A 21918-nucleotide genomic window follows, 5' to 3' on the forward strand; every position below is an offset into this window, starting at 1 on the left:
TATAAAGACATATTTTCTTTTCTCTTCTGAATCTTCAGTATAGAAAGATTTATATAGTTTAACTCCCTACTAAATCAAGCATGTATCTGGAATCATGTATGGAAATGTACATAAGTTGATCTAAGTCAAGAAGAAACTACACCTTTCCTTCTCACATGGAATTGTGTGTTGACACAAGTGAGTCTGGCTACAGGCACACACTAGATCAGGAAGACAAATGGCATGGGTAATTAGAAAATGAAGAATGAAGGTGAGGCTGCTAATTATAAGAAGGATGGTGAAAAATGTAGGCAGATGAAAATTTCAGTAGGTCAACTAATTTACTTGAATTAGTTTTCAAGGCTGGTAGTTTCATATATATCATGAAATGATATATCAAAGATCATTTCATACAAGTCAAAGAAACACAATTTAATATAGTTATAAAGTAAATCCTCTCTTTTATTATGCAAAATCAATTCCTTCCTTCTACAAAGCTAAGCTCTAATTCAATTATTTTGGTGCAAAATCCAACCCTCTTCAAATTCAGTTATCAAAGAAAAAGAAATAATACTATTTTAAAACTCACCAATTTGACCTACAAATTCAATTCTAATTCCTTGGTGTTCTAGCCTCTTTCCAGGTTGCTTAAAGGCTAGGTTTACCTGCCAAAACATGAAATTATAAGAGATGTTAACAATCCTATGAGTGGGCCTACTAGTAGCTTCCTTTCAGATGAATGCAATATATAAATATATCAGGTATTCATTTATGAAGTTTGAGACACCACCACATACCTAAATCAGGATGATGTTATAGCACCAGAGAAGGTGTAATTTAGTTATACACAATCATGGGTGAACCTCTTATTTACATCAACATAAAGTCTGCTTTGTTAAGAAGGAATCCTTAATAAGTGGAGAACTATAAAAAGACTCAAAGAAAGGAACAGCCTTCAACTATCCATATTTGTTTTCTGGTCAAACAGTTAATTCTATGACTAATAAAAGCATTTTAATGTGAGGTAATTACTAATTTCAAGAACTGACCTAAAAACAGATGCAATTCCAGGACATTTAAATCAAGCAAGACTAACATCCACACAACTAGGACTATATTATGGACAATGCTCAAAAATTTGTCGGTCAAATCATAGCTTCATACTTATTGTAATTGAGGTATCACTTTCAGTTTTCTGTAACCAATATATTATTATAATTCCTAACCTTAAAAGCAGTGCCTTTTGTCCTGAGTCTGCTACCCACCATAAAAACAGAATGCCTAAAGATTTAAATTCAAGTATGATTTATCTTACATACTTTTTTTTTTCCAGAAAGGACTCTGTTGCTTAGGCTGGAGTGCAGTGGCACAATCGTAGCTTACTGCAGCCTCAACCTCTTGGGCTCAAATGATCCTCCTTCCTCAGCCTCCCAAAGTGCTAGAAGTACAGGCATGAGCTACTGCACCTGGCCATTATCTTACATACTTTTGGAGTAAAGTATATAATCTCAAAATCCCCAAACTCATATATCTGCCAAGTGGAAATCTTAAAAATATATATATATATGTGCACGCACGTGCACACACACACACACACACACACATATTTTAAGAGACAGAGTCTCACTCTGTCACCCAGGCTGGAGTACAGTGCATGATTATTGCTCACTACAGCTTTGAACCCCTAGGGTTAAGTGATCCTCCTGCCTCAGCCTCCAAATAGCTGGGACTACAGGGATGCATAACTATGCCAAGCTAATTAAAAAAGTTTTTTTTGTAGAGATGAGGTCTCACTATATTGCCCAAGCTGGTCTCAAACTCCTGGCCTCAAGCAATTCTGCCACGTTGGACTCCCAAAGTGCTGGGCTTACAGGCATGAGCCACTGTACTGGCCACAAACTCATCTTTAAGATCTACACAGAATTCCTTTTTTTTGTTTTAGACGGAGTTTCGCTCTTGTTGCCCAGGCTAGAGTGCAGTGGCAAGATCTTGGCTCACTTCAACCTCCATCTCCCAAGTTCAAGCAATTCTCCTGCCTCAGCCTCCCAAGTAGCTGGGATTACAGGCATGTGCCACTACGCCCAGCTAATTTTGTATTTTTGGTGGAGATGGGGTTTCATTATGTTGCTCAGGCTGGTCTCAAACTCCTGACCTCAGGTGATCCACCCACCTCGGCCTCCCAAAGTGCTGGGATTACAGGCATGAGCCATCACGCCCAGCCAGATCTACAAAGAATTCTATTGTTTGGCTACACCACCATTTACCTGCTGAATCCCCTGTATGGTCATATAGGTTGTTTCTCAATTGTCTTTCTTGATAACACTCTTCTTCTCTAAGTATTACCTGAGACAGTCAAGGATACAACTTCACATTGCTTGGCACGGGAGTCAGGGCTCCGTTTAAGTACCATTAGTTCACTGTGAGATGACCAGGGTCTAGACTTGAAGCCAGCCTGCTCCTATGATGGGTGTTTCTCTGCATGTGTTTACAGTCCTACCGGGTTCCCCTTCTCTAAGATTCTGATTGTATTTTGTATATTCATTTATTCACTTGTTCATTGAATGTACCCAGCCCTGTGCTGGCTACTATTGAAAGATGTATGTAGTCTGAGAATATCATCTTACCCTCAAAGAACAGAGAAATCAGAAAAAGGAAAGAGAAAGCAGAGGATCAGGTGGAGTCTCAGTATATTGCCCAGGCTGGTCTCGAACACCTGGCCTCAAGCAATCCTCCTGCCTCAAGTGACCATACCCAGCCAAATTTATAACTTTTTAATTTGAGAAAGATATCTGTAAACTATGTATGTTAGAAATAAAATTCCAAGCTAGGCGTGGTGGCTCATGCCTATAATTTCAGCACTTTGGGAGGCAGAGGCAGGAAGACTGCTTAATTAAGGTCAGGAGTTCAAGACGAGCTTGGACAATATAGCAAGACTCCGTCTCTACTAAAAAAAAAAAAAAAATTAGCTGGGTATTGGGGCGTGTGTGCCTGTAGTCCCAGCTACTAGGGAGGCTGTGGCAGGAGGAGCCCTTGACCCTAGGAGGTCGAAGGTGCAATGAGCTAAGATTACACCACTGCACTCCAGCCTGGACAACAGGGCAAGACCTTGTCTCAAACAAAAAAAAGGCAGGGCACAGTGGCTCATGCCTGTAATCTTAGCACTTTGGGAGGCCGAGGACAGTGGATCACTTGAGATGAGGAGTTCCAGACCAGCCTGGCCAACATGGTGAAACCTCGTCTCTACTAAAAATACAAAAATTAGCTGGGCGTGGTGGCACATGCCTGTAATCCCAGCTACTTGGGAGGCTAAGGCAGGAGAATCACTTGAACCCGGGAGGTGGAGGTTGCAGTGAACCACTGCACTCCAGCCTGGGCAACAGAGCAAGACTCTATCTCCCCCCGCACCCGCCGACCCAAAAAAAAAAAAAAACTTAACATTTAAGAATTAGGTGGGATCCTTTTTCATACAAAAAAGCATACTTCCAGGTTTCTTTTTTTTTTTTTTTTTTTTTTTTGAGACAGAGCCTCGCTCTGTCGCCCAGGCTGGAGTGCAGTGGCACGATCTTGGCTCACTGCAAGCTCTGCCTTCCAGGTTCATGCCATTCTCCTGCCTCAGCCTCCCGGGTGGCTGGGACTACAGGCGCCCACCACCATGCCCGGCTAATTTTTTTGTATTTTTAGTACAGACGGGGTTTCACCATGTTAGGCAGGATGGTCTTGATCTCCTGACCTCGTGATCCACCCACCTCGGCCTCCCAAAGTGCTGGGATTACAGGCATGAGCCACTGCGCCCGGCCGTTTATTCTTTACTATAACAAATGCTGGTAATGTAACTTTTAAAAGCTTTTCTTACAAATAATGTTTCTCAAAAGATAACAGAAATCAAGGAACAAGAAAAAGAGGTCCAATTACTTCTGTTTGTAAACTGCATAGATTAAAATATTCATCTTCTGTATCTTCCCTATCTTATAACCAATATAAGTTAGTTACTTGCCTTCAAAATAACTCAGAAAAAAGTAAATTGTGATACACCATATGATGGAATATTATTAAAAGTTTAAAAACAATAATGATAAAGAATTTTTAATGATGTGGGTAGATGTGCATGATGTGTTACGTGAATAAAGCATGGTTAAATTGTATACAAGTATATGCCGATTATATTTTTTGAAACTACAGAAAGAAAATACTCTTAACAGCAGTTACTTCTGAAATGAATGATTATTGATTATGGGTAATTGTTTCCTTCTCTGGTTTTTAAGTTTTTGTTTTGTTTTGTTTTTTGTAGACAGGGTCTTGCTGTGTCACCCAGGCTGGAGCACAGTGGCACCATCATGACTCACTGCAGCCTCAATCTGCCAGGCTCAAGTGATTCTCCCACCTCAGCCTCCCAAATAGCTGAAACTACAGGCACATGCCACCATGCCTGGCTAATTTTTTTTATACAGGGTCTTACTATGTTGCCCAGGCCTGTTTAAAAAAAAAGGCAAAAAATACTATTAAAGTCAGAAAAATATTTAAGAAAAGTAGTACTTAAACAGGCTTAACATTAAAAATTTTATATTTGAACCACAAATAATAAAACAAGCATAATCCCAGCTATTTCAAAAGCCAAGCAGTAATTTGAACTATTCTCTAATCTGTACCAACAAAGCATATAGGAAAAAATTGTATTTTTGAAAATATCTATATGGCAGCTGTTTTTAAGAATGATTTTATTTGAACATGGCTTTGTCTGATATTTTTAAAACTTACAGTTCTTCAAAAACCATCATGAAACCACACTATTAAAGTAGAAATGCAAAGTTTTTCAGTCTTCCCACCGAACTGCAAACTCTGAAATTTTCCTTGATCTCCCACTGATGTTAAAACACAGTTGCTTTTAAGCCTTATTGTAGGCTCTTCTGCAATCTGAAGAATCCCAGAATTTGAAGGCATAATTAAGCATTTTGGTTTAAAAGCTATTCTGCAAGGAAGCACAGAAAAGTAAACTAACTATGCTGGTGAGCTGGGTCAAGAATTTTTTTTTTTTTTTTTTTTTTTTTTTTGAGACGGAGTCTCGCCCTGTAGCCCAGGCTGGAATGCATTGGTGTGGTCTCGGCTCACTGCAACCTCTACCTCCCCAGTTCAAGTGATTCTCCTGCCTCAGCCTCCTGAGTAGCTGGGATTACAGGCAACTGCCACCACACCCGGCTAATTTTGTGTGTGTGTGTGTGTTTTTTTTTTTTTGAGATGGAGTCTCACTCTGTTGCCCAGGCTGGAGTGCAGTGGCGTGATCTCAGCTCACTGCAAGCTCTGCCTCCCAGGTTCACACCATTCTCCTGACTCAGCCTCCCGAGTAGCTGGGACTAAAAGTGCCCGCCACCACACCCGGATAATTTTTTGTATTTTTAGTAGAGACGGGGTTTCACCATGTTAGCCAGAATGGTCTCGATCTCCTGACCTCTTGATCTGCCCGCCTCGGCCTCCCAAAGTGCTGGGATTACAGGTGTGAGCCACCACGCCCAACCTATGTCAAGAGTCTTAATACCAATTCAGTTATACTTTTCTAACTTCTTATTATAATTCAAAAACTTGCAAAAAACTTGCAAGAATAGCACAAGGAAATCTCACATAACCTTTACCCAGATTCAGCACAAGTTTTATATTCTGCCCCATCTGCTTTATCATCATCTCTCTACATATATATGGGCATGCATATATATACTTTTTTCCACAACAAAGAGTAAGTTGGCGACATGATGCTCCACTACCCCTAAACACTTCATATGTATTTCCTAAGAAAACAGACATTCTCCGCCAGGTGCGGTGGCTCACGCCTGTAATCCCAGCACTTTGGGAGGCCAGCGCGGGCAGATCATGAGGTCAGGAGATCTAGACCATCCTGGGTAACATGGTGAAACCCCGTCTCTACTAAAAATACAAAAAATTAGCCGGGTGTGGTGGCAGGCGCCTGTAGTCCCAGCTACTCGGGAGGCCGAGGCAGGAGAATGGTGTGAAACCCAGGAGGTGGAGCTTGCAGTGAGCCGAGATCGTGCTACTGCACTCCAGCCTGAGGGACAGAGCAAGACTCCATCTCAAAAAAAAAAGAAAGAAAATTCACATTCTCTTACATAATCACAGTGCAATTATCAAAATCAGGAAAGTTGGGCCGGGCACTGTGGCCCACACCTGTAATCCCAGCATTTTGGGAGGCTGAGGTGAGCGGACCACTTCAGGTCAGGAGTTCGAGACCAGCCTGACCAACATGGTGAAACCCCCTTTTCTACAAGAAAATACAAAAATTAGCCAGGTGTGATGGTGCATGCCTCTAGTCCCAGCAAATTGGGAGGCTGAGGTGGGAGTATCACTAGAAGCCGGGAGGCACAGTTTGCAGAGAGCCACTGCACTCCAGCCTGGATGACAGAGTAAGACTCAGTCTCAAATAAAAAATAAATAAAAATAAAATAAAATAAATGAGGGCCAGGTGCAGTAGCTCACGCCTGTAATCCCAGCACTTTGGGAGGCCAAGGCAGGTGGATCACTTGAGGTCATGAGTTAGAGACCAGCCTGGCCCACATGGTGAAACCCTATTTCTACTAAAAATACAAAAATTAGTAGGGCGTGATGGCACGCGCCTGTTCCAGCTACTCAGGAAGCTGAGGCTAGAGAATCACTTCAACCCGGGAGGCAGAGGCTGCAGTGAGCTGAGATCATGCCACTGCACTCCAGCCTGGGTGACAGACGAAGACTCCATCTCAAAAAAAAAAAAACAAGAAAGTTAACATTCCATGGTCTATATTCAAATTCTATCAATTGTTCCAATAGGGACAGGCACAGTGGCTCAGACCTGTACTCCTGGCACTTTGGGAGGCTGAGGTGTGAGGATCACTTGAGCTCAGTAGTTTGTGGCTACAGTGAGCCATTATCACACCACTGCACTCCATGCTGGGCGACAGGAGACACTGTCTTAAAAAAAAAAATTTTAAATGTGTTCCAATAATGTACTTTATAGTCTTTTCCTCTCCAGTCCAGGATTACATATCTCTTTAGTATCCTTTTTAATCTAGAACATTCCTCAATCATCGTCTTTCTTGACGCTGACTTATTTAAAAATACAGGACAGTTTATAGACTGTACCTCAATTTGGTGTGTCTGATGTTTCATCACAGTTAGACTCAGCTTACACACTTTTGGAAAAAAGACCACAAAAGTGTAGTTGTATCTATTTCAATGCATCATATTAGGAAGCATACGATGCCAGTTTGTCCCAATACTGATGATGTTAATTTTGGTCACTTGGTTAATCTACCAAGTTTCTCTAATTTAAAGTTATTATTCTCCCCTTTGCTATTAATGAATAATTTGTGTGCAGATACTTGAGACTATATAGGTTTGAACTGAACGTAAAAAAAAACAGATCTACATACAAAACATACTCTTGGCTGGGCGTGGTGGCTCACACCGGTAATCCCAGCACTTTGGGAGGCTGAGGCGGGCAGATCAAGAGGTCAGGAGATGGAGACCATCCTGGCTAACACGGTGAAACCCCGTCTCTACTAAAAATACAAAACAATTAGCTGGGCGTGGTGGTGGGCACCTGTAGTCCCAGCTACTCAGGAGGCTGAGGCAGGAGAATGGAGTGAACCTGGGAGGCAGAGCTTGCAGTGAGCTGAGATCGTGCCACCGCACTCCAGCATAGGCGACAGAGTGAGACTCCATCTCAGAAAAAAAAAAAAAAAAAAATACTCTCTGCTCCAACCAATGAGTCTCAAAGCTCATGCCTCAGTATACAATATTCTAGAGATGTCTCGAATAATGCTATCTTCAGAATTTAAGGAGTTATATTATTCTACACTGTTTAAGACAAACATATACTATCAATGTACCACACACCATTTATACACTCATTTTAAGTCAGACACCAAATTATCTGTATATTATTGTTGCTGGATATTGTGATTATCCAAAATTAGTTTCCAACTGCTGCCAGTGGAAATCCAAGATTAGTTTGCAACTGCTGTCATAGTCCATATGCATACTGATGAAAGATGCCACAAAAATATTCCTTGCTTAAAGAACTAAACTATAAACTACTATAGTCTTGGACTAAACAAAAGTCAACCCCTGTGTTGACTTTTGCAACAGGGAATAGATCCAGAGTTCACTCTAAGTGGCTTGTCAATAGTAGTACCACCTCAAGCCATTTTACTTACCACAGATTCAATTTCTAAAAAAGAAATAAAAATGTCTTACAAATGAAAGTAGAGAACAGTAAAAATTGACTTCTAAAATAATATCTCACTTTGAAATAATTACCAACTATCTTAATTACTAAATATCTCTTTACCTTAAATAGATACAATAAGAGGTTCTTCTATTCTCTGCCTGTTGTGACAGTAGCTATTTCATATTTATAAAAAAAATATTCTCAGCAATACATAAAGAGTTTGACAAAGTTTTCATATGAAAACACAATACAGGGGCTGGGCACGGTGGCTCATGCCTGTAATCCCAGCACTGTGGGAGGCCGAGGCATGCTAATCTCGAGTCCAGTAGTTCGAGATCAGCTGGGGCACAATGGCGAAATCCTGTCTCTACAAAAAAATATAAAAATTAGGTGGGCATGGTGGCACATGCCTGTGGTCCAAGCTACTCAGGAAGGTGAGGTGGGAGGATCACTTGAGCCCAGAAGGTGGAGGTTGCAGTGAGCCAAGATTGTGCCACTGCACTACAGCCTGGGTGACAGAGCAAGACCCTCTCTCAAAAAAGGGTTAAAAAAAGAGCAAAAACCATTCCTTCTTAAAGCTGCTGTCTGGAAACTGTATAAATTGTTTTTGTTTTTTTAGATGGAGTCTCACTCTGTTGCCCAGGCTGGAATGCATGCAGTCGCACAATCTCGGCTCACTACAAACTCTGCCTCCTGGGTTCAAGCAATTCCCCTGCCTCAACCTCTCCAGTAGCTGGGACTACCGGTGTCCACCACCACACCTGGCTAATTTTTGTATTTTTAGTAGAGATGGAGGTCTCACCATGTTGGCCAGGCTGGTCTTGACCTCAAGTGATCCGCCTGCCTTGGCCTCCCAAACTGCTGAGATTACAGGCGTGAGCCACTGCACCCGGCCTAAACTGAATAAATTACAGGAGAAAAGTCCTCTCTTCAAAGTGAGTTTTACTTTTTGTACTTCATTATAAATTTGGATTGCAAGTCAAAATCAAAACTTAAAAACAACACTGTAAACAAACATGAATTTTAATATTTTGAGGGGTTTTTTGCCTTTTAAAAAAATGTCCTGGTTAAGGAATTCTAACTTATGAACCCCTCCCAAAAAAATCCCCAGATAAATCACCAGTCAAAATGCTCACAATTCCAAAAAAACAACTATACCTCAACACTTAATTAAACATAGTCAAAAAGACTCTCAAAATTACTCAGAAGGTACAGAGATGTAAACTATATTTTTAAAAAAGGGGGAACCTAGGTCAGATATATTCTTAAAGCATAAAAAATTTAGGGCACCGTCCAGGTGAGCTAGACTTAACCCATTTATGCTGGAGGTTGCAAATTTGTGTGTGTGAAAAATCAGAGCTTGGTGATGACCTTGAGCAGTAGGATATAAATAACTCCCACAAGCTTAGTGTTCCAATAATGGAACACTAGGCATAAATGGGTTAAGGATGATTTGTCACCTGACATGAACCAAAGAGTAAATATTCTAAGTAGAGACAAAAAGGACTTGAGTAAATCAAGTTTAAGAAGTTCCCAGCTGGGAGTAGTGGCTCACATCAGTAATCCCAACACTTTGGGAGGCCAAGGCAGGAGGATTCCTTGAGTCCAGAAATTTGAAACCAGCCTGGGCAACATGGTGAGACTTCATCTCTACAAAAAAAAAAAGTGTTTTTAATTAACTGAGTGTGGTGGCATGTGCCTGTGGTCCCAGCTACTCAGGAGGCTGAGGTGGGAGGATTGCTTGAGACCAAGAGACTGAGGCTGCAGCCCACCATGATCATGCCACTGTACTCTAGCCTGGGCGACAGGGCAAGACACTGTCTTAAAAACAAAAACAAAAAATTTCCCTATTTATTTTGTGATAATTTAAATATTTCCAGTTGTCTAAGGAATGCTTCAAGAGATTGAGACCATCCTGGCCAACATGGTGAAACCCCATCTCTACTAAAAATACAAAAATTAGCCAGGCATGGTGGCATGTGCGTAGTCCCAGCTACTCAGGAAGGCTGAGGCAGAAGAATCGCTTGAACCTGGGAGGTGGAGGTTTCAGTGAGCTGAGATCGCGCCACTGCACTCCAGCCTGGCGACAGAGCAAGACTCTGTCAAAAAAATAAATAAATAAATAAAAAATAAAATGCCACAGAGGTGCCAAGACAATTCAATGGGGAAGGAATATTCTTTTCAGCAAACAGTGCTGAAACAACTGGATACTGACATGCAAAAGAATAAAGTTGGACTGCTGCCTCACGCCATCACAAATATTAACTCATTTGGATAAAACACCTACATGTAAAAGCTACAATTAAAAAACTCTTAGAAGAAAACATGGGTGCAAATCTTCATGACCTTTGGATTAGGCAATGATTTCTCAGAAATAATGCAAAAAGCGCAAGCAACAAAAGAAAAAAAAATTGATAAATTGGACTTCATCAAAACGTAAAACTTTTGCACTGCAAAAGACACCAAGAAAGTGAAAAGAGAACTCAGAATGGGAGAAAATATTTGCAAAACACATATCTGGACTTGTAACCAGAATATATAAAGAACTCTTACAACTCAACCATAAAAAGAAAAATAACCCAATTAAAAAAATAGTCAAATTTTGAATAGAGTTTTCTCCAAGAAACACAGACATATGGCAATAAGCACATGAAAAGATGTTCAATATTATTACTCATTGGGGAACTGAAAATCAAAATGAGATAACACTTTATACCCACTAAAATAACTATAATAAAAAATAGACACATTAGTAAGTGTTGCCAAGAACATGGAAAAACCAAAACCCTCATATATTGCTGGAGGCAATCTGAAAGGGTGCAGCTGCTTTGGAAAAATTTGGCGGTTCTTCTAAAAATTAAACAGGAAGTTAACATATGACCCAGCAATTCTACTGCTAAGATCCAACAGAAGTTAAAACATATGTTCACACAAAAACCTGTACATGAATGTTCACAGCAGTATTATTCATAATGGTCAAATAGTACCAACCCAAATGTCCTCAACTGATGAATAAACGAAATGTGGTATATCCTTATACCACACGGATATATTAGAATATTATCTGGCACCAAAAACAAACAAAAGAAGAATGATGTTCTCATACATGCAATAACATGGATGAACCCTGAAAACATGCTAAATGAAATAAGTCAGGCACAAAAGGACAAATATTGTATGACCACTTATACAAAATATCTAAAATAGGCAAATTCATAGAAACGGACAGTAGATTAGAGGTTACCAGGGGCTGGAAGATGGGGAGTTACCGCTTAATGGGTACAAAGTTTCTATTTAAGGTGATGAAAAAATTTTGGAAATATAGTAGCTATGCTTGCAAAACATTATCAATGGAATTAATTCCACTGAATTATATACTTTAAAACTGTTAAAATGGCAAATTTTATGTAATATATATTTGACCACAATTTTTTTAAAAAAGAATTAAGTGTTGACCAGCCACGGTGGCTCACGCCTGTAATTCCAGCACTTTGGGAAGCCGAGGCGGGCAGATCATAAGGTCAGAAGTTTGAGACCAGCCTGGCCAACATGGTGAAACCCCGTCTCTACTAAAAAATACAAAAATTCGCTGGGCGCGGTGGCAGGCACCTGTAATCCCAGCTACTCAGAAGGCTGAGGCAAGAGAATTGCTTGAACCCAGGAGGCAGAGGTTGCAGTGAGCCCGTATCACACCACTGTACTCCAGCGTGGGCGACAGAGCGAGACTCCATCTCGAATGAATGAATGAATGAATGAATAAGTGATTGAATAAAAATAAAAAAGAATGAAGTATGGGTACATACTACAACACGATGAACCTTGAAAACATTATGCTAGGTAAAAGGAGCCAGACACAAAAGGCCACACAGTATATACCATTTATATGAAATGTCCAGAATCAATAAATTCAGAAAGAAAGAAAGATGATTTTTGTAAATTAGTGGTTCTCATGCAGTTACTGCTAATAGTATGGGATTTCTTTTTGGGGTGGTGAAAATGTTCTGGAATTACATTTTGATAATGGTGGCTCAACTCTGCAAATATAGTAAAAATCACTATACACTCTAATAGGTGAATTTTATGGCATGTGAATTATAACTCAATTAGGCTATTTAAAAAAAGAAAAAGAAAAGAAAAAAGTACATGCCACAAATAGGCCAACAGAACAGAATAAAATTCTGAACAGGTTCACACAACCTCTGATTTATGACAAAGGTGGTATATTACAGTGCAGCAGGAGAAAGGATGGCTTCTTCAATATACGTCCTGGGTTCATTAGCTATCCATACAGAAGAAAAATACATTTGACTCCTGTGTCACACCACAGACTGATTTATGACAAAGGTGGTATGACAGTGCAGTGGAAAAGGATGGCTTTTTCAGTATACATCCTGGGTTCATTAGTATCCATACAGAAGAAGAATAAACTTGACTCCTATGTCACCACCACAGACAAACTGAAAACCAATTCCAAGCAAAACAAGGATCTAAATGTGAAGTATAAAAATAAAATTTAGGCCGGGTGTGGTGGCTCACACCTGTAATCCCTGCACTTTGCGAAGCCGAGGTGTGTGGATCACCTGAGGTCAAAAGTTCGTGACCAGCCTGGCCAATATGGTGAAACCCGGTTTCTACTAAAAATATAAAAATTAGCCAGGTGTGGTCGTGGGTGCCTGTAATCCCAGCTACTCAGGAGGCTGAGGCAGAAGAAAAGCTTGAATCCGGGACGCGGAGGTTGCAGTGAGCCAAGATGGTGCCACTGCACTCCAGCCTGGGCAACAAGAGCGAAACTCTGTCTCAAAAATAAATTAATTAATTAATTAATTAAATTAAATTAAATAACATTTATAGGAGGAAAAAAACAGGAGAATATCTTTGTGCCCAAGGGGTAGGCAAAGATTTTTTAAACTAGATATGAAAAGCATAAACAAAAAGGAAACATTAAGATCTAGTGTATTAAAATTAAGAACTGTTTATCATAAGACACCATTAAGAGACTACAAAGTCAAGCCAGAAATTAGGAGAAGATATTTATGATACATACATAGACAAAGGACTCCATATCTAGATATATAAAACACCTTTATCAAGAACATACAAAAAATCCTACACATCAATAAGAGAAAAAGAGTCAACTAGATAGAAAAATGAGCAAAACTTGGAACCAACCAAGATAGTAGGTAAACGGATAAACAAACTTTGGTACATCCATACAATGGAATATGATTTGGCACTAAAAATAAATGAGCAATCAAGTCACAAAGATATATGGAGAAACCTTAAAAGAATATTGCTAAATGAAATAAACCAATCTAAAAAGGCTACATTCTATATGATTCCAACTACATGACATTCTAGAAAAGACAAAATTATAGACAGTAAAAAGATGAGTAGTTGCCGAAGACTGTGTGGATGGTGGTGGTAGCGCAGGTGCCAGAGCGACATGACTAGGTGAATGAAACACAGGGAATTTTTAGGGTGGTTAAACTATTCTATATGATATCACAATGATGGATACATGACCTTATGCATTTATCAAAACCCAGAAAATGTACAACAGAGTAAACCCTAATGTAAACTATGGACTTTAGTTAATAATAATGTGGTAATAATGGTTCAACAATTTTAACAAATGTATCACTCTAATGCAAGATTAGTAACAGTGAATCCATGTGGGGCTGGGGTGAGGAAGAAGGGAGTACATAGAACTCTACTTTCTGCTCAATTTTTATGAAAATCTAGAATTGCTCTTAAAAGAGCTCTTGAATATGTATCTAGGAGTGGAACTGCTAGATACAGATAATGCAAACCAGTTTTCTATATAGTTATGTAAGAATCTGAGGCTGGACACAGTGCCTCACACCTGTCATTCCAGCACTTTGGAAGGCAGAGGCAGGAGGATCACTTGAGCCCAGAAGTTTGAGATTAGCCTGGGAAACATGGGGAGACCCCAACTCTACAAAAATAGTAAAATATTAGCTGAGCATGGTGGTGTGTGCCTGTTGTCTGAGCTACTTGGAAGGCTGAGGTGAGAGGATTGCCTGAGCTTGAGAGGTCAAGGCTACAATGAGCCATGATCACGTCATTACACTCCAGCCTGGGTGACACAGCAAGACCCTGTCTCAAAAAAATTAAATTTAATTTGAAAACTAAAAGGAAGCAATCTGGGTGATAAAGACTCAAAACCCAGGGTTCTTGAACAATAACTAAAGGAAATAGCATATTTAGCTTAGAGAAGACAGGATAAACAAGACAGTGATGTGGAAAATGTTTAAAGAGAACTCTTATTTAGAAAAGGATTAGATTTATTTTGCGTATCTCTAAAAAGCAGAGTGGATACTGTTAACAGAACAGCAGAATCCCCACACTCTGAAAAGTAGGCATACAGAAACTCACGTCAGGAATATTAAAAAGGAATTTATTCTTGCTGTGGGCGAGATGTCAGACCTCCAAGATCCAACATAATATCTAATATATGAAAGATTTTCATGCAGAGCATCCTACAGTGAGTGCAAAGCCAAGTTTGGAAACCAATGAGGCAGTCTAACCTCCTAAACTTATAGGTGAGATCCAGGAAATTAAATGACTGTCCAGAGTTACCTACCAAGACAGCAGTAAAGTTAAGGCTAGATCTTCCAGTGCTAGCCCAGTGATCTTTTTATTACACCAGGACATTTCACAAACCCTAGATTTGTGTGGCAAGATTTGTTCTTAGTGACACATGCTTGGTCGTAAACAACCCGTTGTTTCCTCTTCTTTTTCCTTTAAGCTTTCTTTTCAGCATGTTCACTGATCATCTATTTAATAATCTAAAGATATGTCAGGAACCAATATTAAGTTTACCTGAAACAAACTTTCTACCCCATTTTATAAATAAGGGCTTTTCTTATATTCTAGAACCTCTCCCATTTTCCACAATTACTAAAGGACTCCTAGCAGAGATTTGGTGACCAGTTCTGCAAAATTCTTTCACTATTATCGCATAGCATTTGTCTGGTATGGTCACCAGGATGTTTGAAAACTAGACAGTTTATTTTTAACCTTCTTAACCATAACAAAGCTTTCATTCTGTTTTAATTTTTAATGATCCTACCTTTCCCAATTTAAATCTTTTTTTTTTTTAATAGTGGGGGGAAAGCTTTCTTTTGCATTTGTTATATTAAGTGTGCCAAATGAGCATATTATTTTCTTATTCATCTTATTCTAAATATGAGGTTTAAAATGTCTTTCTTAGCTTTAAAAGCCTCAAGCTCGTTGTCAAGATAGTCTTTCTGAGGTTATTACAAATCTATACCACTTTTTAAATTTTCTTTAGTTATCCTAATTTTACTGAACACAAGATAATCTTTAAAATAATCCTTGGCCAGGCACAGTGGCTCATGCCTATAATCCCAGCACTTTGGGAGGTCAAGGTTGGGGAATCACTTGAGTCCAGGAGTTTGAGACCACACTGGGCAACACAACAAGACCCTATCTCTAAAAAAAAAATTTTTTTAATTAGCCAGGCAGGGTGGTTCATATGTCTGCGGTCCCAGCTACTTGGGAGGCTGAGGTAGGAGGATTACTTGGGCCCCCAGGGGGATGAGGCTGCAGTGAGCCGTAATCATGACACTACACTCAGCCTGGGCAACACAGTGAGACCCTACCTCAAAAAAAAAAAAAAAAGGCCTGGTATGGTGGCTCACGCCTATAATCCCAGCACTTTGGGAGGCTGAGGCAGGCGGATCACGAGGTCAAGAGATCGAGACCATCCTGGCCAACATGGTGAAACCCCGTCTCTACTAAAAATACAAAAAATTAGCCGGGCGTGGTGGCATGCGCCTGTAATCCCAGCTACTCGGGAGGCTGAGGCAGGAGAATCACTTGTACCCAGGAGGCAGAGGTTGCAGTGAGCCAAGATCGCGCCACTGCACTCCAGGCTGGCAACAGAGCAAGACTCCGTCTCAAAAAAAAAGAGGAATCATTGTATCATTGTGAAGAACTGAAGAAGGAATACCTGGGTCATGGTGAGTACTCAGTAAATATTGTTATTATAGCAAACCTCTTTTCATGTGAATGAATACAGATCAATATCATCACATTAATAATGGCCCTAAGCACTTAATGGTTATTACCATAATTAGGTTTTTTAATGTCTGGACATTTAAGTGGCTTTCAATTTTTGAATATTATAAACAGTGAAATGAACAAAGTTGATTATTTTAGGATGAAATCTGATCAGAAGAATCTGCGGATCAAAATAATATTTATCAGTACAGGCACTGCTCAAATATTTCCAGCTGCATACATTCTGAGTGCATGGTATGATTGTATTCCCTACCCTCTTGTGGCTGGGTGAGGTACGAACGAGACTGTTTCTGGAGACAATAAATTTGATCAAAAATGCTCTTTGTTACTTCTAGGATGGGGCATTTTAATGGCTTGTGAGAGACTCTGCAGAGATTTCTCTCCCTCAGCCATGATGAGTGTGATGTTCCTGGCTGCTCCATCACTGAGCATGGCACAGAATAAGGCCCTCAGCTAACTCACAAGGAACATGTTGCCTGGGCAAGAAAGAAACCACTGCCACTGTTATAAGTCACTGAGTTTTGGGGTTGTCTCTTACATAGTAATAATCCAGCCTATTCTGGCTACTATAAATGATATCCACTTTTGAAAATTTTGATACATATTGCTAAACTGCCAGAATGGTTACACATGGCCTTTTAAAATCTCAGATCAATTTCTGGGAAGATGGCAACATAGTCTTTGAATCTCCCCAGATCCTCACATAAAAACAGATGGACCAACTAGACAGCAAAACCAAAAAAATCTAAGGATCCAATTTACCACAGAAAAAGATAAAGTATTCCCACAATCCCAAAACATAATGCGTAGGGACAAACCAGGTTAATAGCCACAAAACCTGCATGATACTAGGGTTGTGCAGGAGGAATCAAAGAATGCAATGGAGTGTCTGATGGACCTAAGAACTCCCAAATTACTCATATATATTCACTGGAAAGCATGGTGTCAATCTGAGAATAAGAGCTAACGCTGGAAGGGGTTTTGCACAATCCAATAATATTAGAACACTCAAAACTGACCAGTCAGGCCTCCTGTCTAGGATAGGTGGTTAGAAAAACTATCCTAAACCAAACCATCAAAAGTTCAGGAAGGGCCAGGCACGGTGGTTCACACCTGTAATCCCAGCACTTTGGGAGGCTGAGACAGGTGGATCGCTTGAGCTCAGGAGCTCGAAACCAGCCTGGGCAACATGGTGAAACCCCGTATCTACCCCAAAATACCAAAAAAAAAATAATAATAATTGGGCGTGGTAGTGTGCCCTGTGGTCCTAGCTGCTCAGGAAGCAGAGATGGGAAGATCGCTTTAGCCTGGGAGACGGAGGTTGCAGTGAGCTGAAATCGCACCACTGCACTCCAACATGGGTGACAAAGTGAGACTCCGTCACGAAAAAACAAAAAGTTCAGGAGAAGGTCGGGTGCAGTGGCTCACATCTCAGCACTTTGGGAGGCCAGGATGGGAGGATCACTTGAGTTCAGGAGTTTGAGACCAGCCTGAGCAACATAGCAAGACCCTGTCTCTACAAAAAATATATATTTTTTTAATTAGCTAGGCACAGTGGCACATGCCTGTGGTCCCAGCTACTTGGAAGGCTGAGGTGGAAGGATCGCTTGGGCCTTGGAGGTCAAGGCTGCAGTGAGCCATAGTCATGCCACTGCATTCCAGCCTGGGCAACAGAGCAAGATCTTATCTCAAAAAAAAAAAATTGGGGAAAACTAATTTCACGTAAAAATTAGCAACATAAATATATCAAGGTCAAATCCCATACAAAGTTATTTTAAGAAAAAAAGAGAAGGAACAGAATGGCATTTCTACAGACAAGATAGATCAAAACTGTAATTTATTTCAAAACAGGCTATACGATATTAAGAAAATGATACAATGCATGAAAAGAAAATCTTAAGCTAGGGTGAGAAAAATCAGAAAAGAATTAGAAATAGAAGTAAAAATCATTTTAGAAATAAAGGATAAGCAGAAGGAATACAAGAGCAAAAAACCACACTCAAACAAGACTCAAAAATACTGATATCAAGAAGAAAACCAAAGCAAAGGAATGGAATAAATACTAATTAATAATGGCTGTAATTCAAGAAAACTTTCCTCAAATGAAAAAACTGTTAACAATACCCTATGCCAGAAGACAATGCAGTAATAATAGATTTAAAACACTCAAGAAGGCCGGGCACAGTGGATCATATCTGTAATCCCAGCACTTTGGGAGGCCAAGGCAGGCGGATCACAAGGTCAGGAGTTTGAGACCAGCCTGGCCAATATGGTGAAACCCCATCTCTACTAAAAATTTAAAAACTAGCCAGACATGGTGGTGGGCACCTGTAGTCCCAGCTACTCGGGAGGCTGAGGCAGGAGAATCGCTTGAACCTAGGAGGCAGAGGTTGCAGTGAGCCGAGATCATGCCACCGCACTCCAGCCTGGGTGACAGAGCAAGACTCCATCTCAAAAATAATAAATAAATACAAAATAAATAAAATAACTCAAAAAAAGTAAGCCAAGATTATTCAGAAAAACTAACTTTTAAGTGTAAAGGACACAAAAAAGCCATTACCAATATGCAAAAACTTAGGTCTTATTGTTCCCATGAGCATTTCCTGAGGAATCTATTAGACTCTAGTAACTAGAGAATAAGCTTCAGACAATGAAACAAATAAAGAGACAAAGATATAAGGACTGGTGGTGCACACTATATGAACAGTTATTTATAAAACCAAGACTAAGTGAGGGCGAAAGGAAGCACATAAAGTATATAATTACTATACACTCTGACAATGTACTTACTATGGTACATTTAAGAAATGTGAGTAAAACAGAAATGGCAAATGCTAAATTTTTTTAACTAACTTCATAATCATATTGGTAGTGGTAATGTTAGTATTGTTATTCTGAGACTATTATGTATATAGTGTGGGGTAAAGATATTGAGTAAATTATGGGATATGCTAATTACATCTGCCTTTGACTCTGAAAATCAGTATTCTTGATGCAGAAGAAAGGAGATATACATGTGACATAAGAGGTTAAGTAAAAACTTCTAATTTTCAAATTGAATTGGAAATGACAATATGATTCCTGAAGTATTTTATCTTAAACAATATACACAAATAAAAATAAATTTATTAAATCTATATTTAAAAACTCTCCCCATCTATCCACTGAGCAACCTAGAAATAATGTCCAACACTGTAGCAATGAGCAATCTTTGTACGCAACTATGGCCTTGAAAGATACGGCTGAGTGCAGGTATGAAGCAGAAACACAAAAGACCCTTAAACATCTTGTCATACCAGTTAGCAAGAAAGCCACCAAAAACTCCTAAGGTCTTTGGTAGTTTATTAAAAACTTAAACATATTTAACATAAGGCAGCAATTCCACTCCCAGGTACATGCTCAAGAGAAAGGAAAATATAGGTCCACACAAAACTGCTACACAAATGTTCACATCAGCATTAGTCACAACAGCAAAAAAGTAGAAACATCCCAAATACCCACCAACTGGTGAATGCATGAACAAGAATGTGGTATAGCCATAAAATGGAATACTATTCATCAATAAAAAACAATGATATACTAATAACAAATGCTACAATATTGATGAATCTCAAATACATTATACTAAGTGAAAGAAACAAAATAGGAAAAGACCACACATTGTATAATTCCATTTATATGAAATGTCCAGAATAGGCAAATTCATAGAAACAGAGATCAGTAGTTGTCAGAGACTGGAAGGAGGGGAAATGGAGAATGACTGCTAATGGTACAGCATTTTTAAAAATTTCTGGAGTAATGAAAATGTTCTGGAATTAGTGGTGATAGTTGTACAACTCTAAATTTACTAAAAATTTTAAGCACACTTAAAATGGGTGAATTTTTATGGCGAATATATATATATATATGTATATATATATATGTCTCAATACAGCTTAAAAAAAGAAAAATCCTAGGGCCCCCATGTCCTTTCATAAGCGTCAATACAAATGTGGCAGGCAGAATTCTAAGATAGCCCTCAATATTACTATCCCATGGTGTACACATATGTATAATCCTCTTGAGTGTGGGTGAGTCCAGTGAATATGATAGGATACCACTCCTGTGATCAGGTTACTAATCAGTTGATTTTTTTAGTTAATCAAAAGGGAGATTATCCTAACTGGAATTGATCAAACCAGGTAAGCTCTTTAAAAGAAGATGAATGTCAGAGTGATGGTCTCCTCCTGGCCTTGAAGACAATGCAAACTGAGAGAAAGGGGCCACTCAGCAAGGATCCGAGGGCAACCTATAGGAGCAGACAGCCTACCGCACAAGAAACAAGGGTATCAGTCATAGCACAACAAGGAAATTTCTGCCAAAAACCAGTGAGCCTGGAAGAGAATCCTGAACTTCAGACGAGACTGCAACCTTGGATTGATTTTAACCTGGTAAGTCCCTGAGCATAGGACCCAGCTAACCTCCACCTGGACTTCTAAATCACAAAAATCCTAAGACATAAATTTGTTATTTTAGGCTGCTAAGTTTGTGGTAATTTGTTACACAGGATTGTACAACTAGAGCTTCAATAGGGCAATATTTATAAACATCAAGTATGTTTAAATCATGAGTTTATATATGTTATTGAGAAATAAAACTAGTAGTTTACACCTTTGGAGGATAAGGAACCAAGTTATTATTTTTTAAAACACGCCAAAGGCGGGGCACGGTGGCTCACGCCTGTAATCCCAGCACTTTGGGAGGCTGAGGCGGGCGGATCACAAGGTCAGGAGTTCGAGACCAGCCTGACCAACATGGTGAAACGCCATCTCTACTAAAAATACAAAAATTAGCTGGGCATGGTGGCACGTGCCTGTAATCCCAGCTACTCGGGAGGCTGAGGCAGGAGAATCACTTGAATCCAGGAGGTGGAGGCTGCAGTGAGCCGAGATCACGCCATCGCACTCCAGCCTGGGCAACAGAGCGAGACTCCATCTCAAAATAAATAAATAAATAAATAAATAAATAAATAAATAACAAAACAGGCCAAAAAAGGAAAAAGGTCAAGCATTCTTTTTTCTATATGAGCTGTACCACTAGGTCACAAGAGATAGATGACGTCTCTTTGTAAATGTATTCCATTTCATAAGTAAAAACAAAATGACAGAATTTAAAGTATCACCATTCTGCAACTCCCAGTGAGTTAAATCAATCTAGGTACTGATCAACAGTTGCAAAAAAGAAAAAAGGCCAGGCGTGGTAGCTCACGCCTGTAATCCAGCACTTTGGGAGGCTGAGCTGGGCGGGTCACGAGGTCAGGAGTTCGATACCAGCCTGACCCAACGTGGTGAAATCCCGTCTCTGTTAAAAATAAAAATACGAAAATTAGCCGGATGTCGTGGTGCGTGCCTGTAATCCCAGCTACTCAGGAGGCTGAGGCAGGAGAATCACTTGGACCCAGGAAGTGGAAGTTGCAGGAGCCAAGATCACGCCACTGCACTCCAGCCTGGGGGACAGAGCAAGACTCTGTCTCAAAAAAAAAAAAAAAAAAAAGAAAAGAAAAGAAAAGAAAAATGACAGAGAAAGAAAACCAGACATTTTGCACCTGCAGTGAAAAAACACACCACCACCTATATTCTTGCCAGAAGAATCAAACTTGAATTTGATTCAAGCCTCTGGACCTA

General features: G+C 39.7%; 1 protein-coding gene across 2 annotated transcripts in view; it reads right to left on the reverse strand.

Annotated features, from left to right (window-relative positions):
* The window catches only part of VPS26A (VPS26 retromer complex component A), a 50119-nt gene that overhangs the window by 16122 nt on the left and 12079 nt on the right, over window positions 1-21918 (reverse strand). For both annotated transcript variants that reach the window (XM_063710046.1, XM_031015063.3), the window contains exon 3: window positions 569-644. In XM_063710046.1, coding sequence (XP_063566116.1) covers window positions 569-644 — 76 coding nt within the window. The remainder of the gene's footprint in view (window positions 1-568; window positions 645-21918) is intronic.

This window comes from Gorilla gorilla, chromosome 8, assembly GCF_029281585.2.
Source record: "Gorilla gorilla gorilla isolate KB3781 chromosome 8, NHGRI_mGorGor1-v2.1_pri, whole genome shotgun sequence".
Taxonomy (NCBI): Eukaryota; Metazoa; Chordata; class Mammalia; order Primates; family Hominidae; genus Gorilla; species Gorilla gorilla.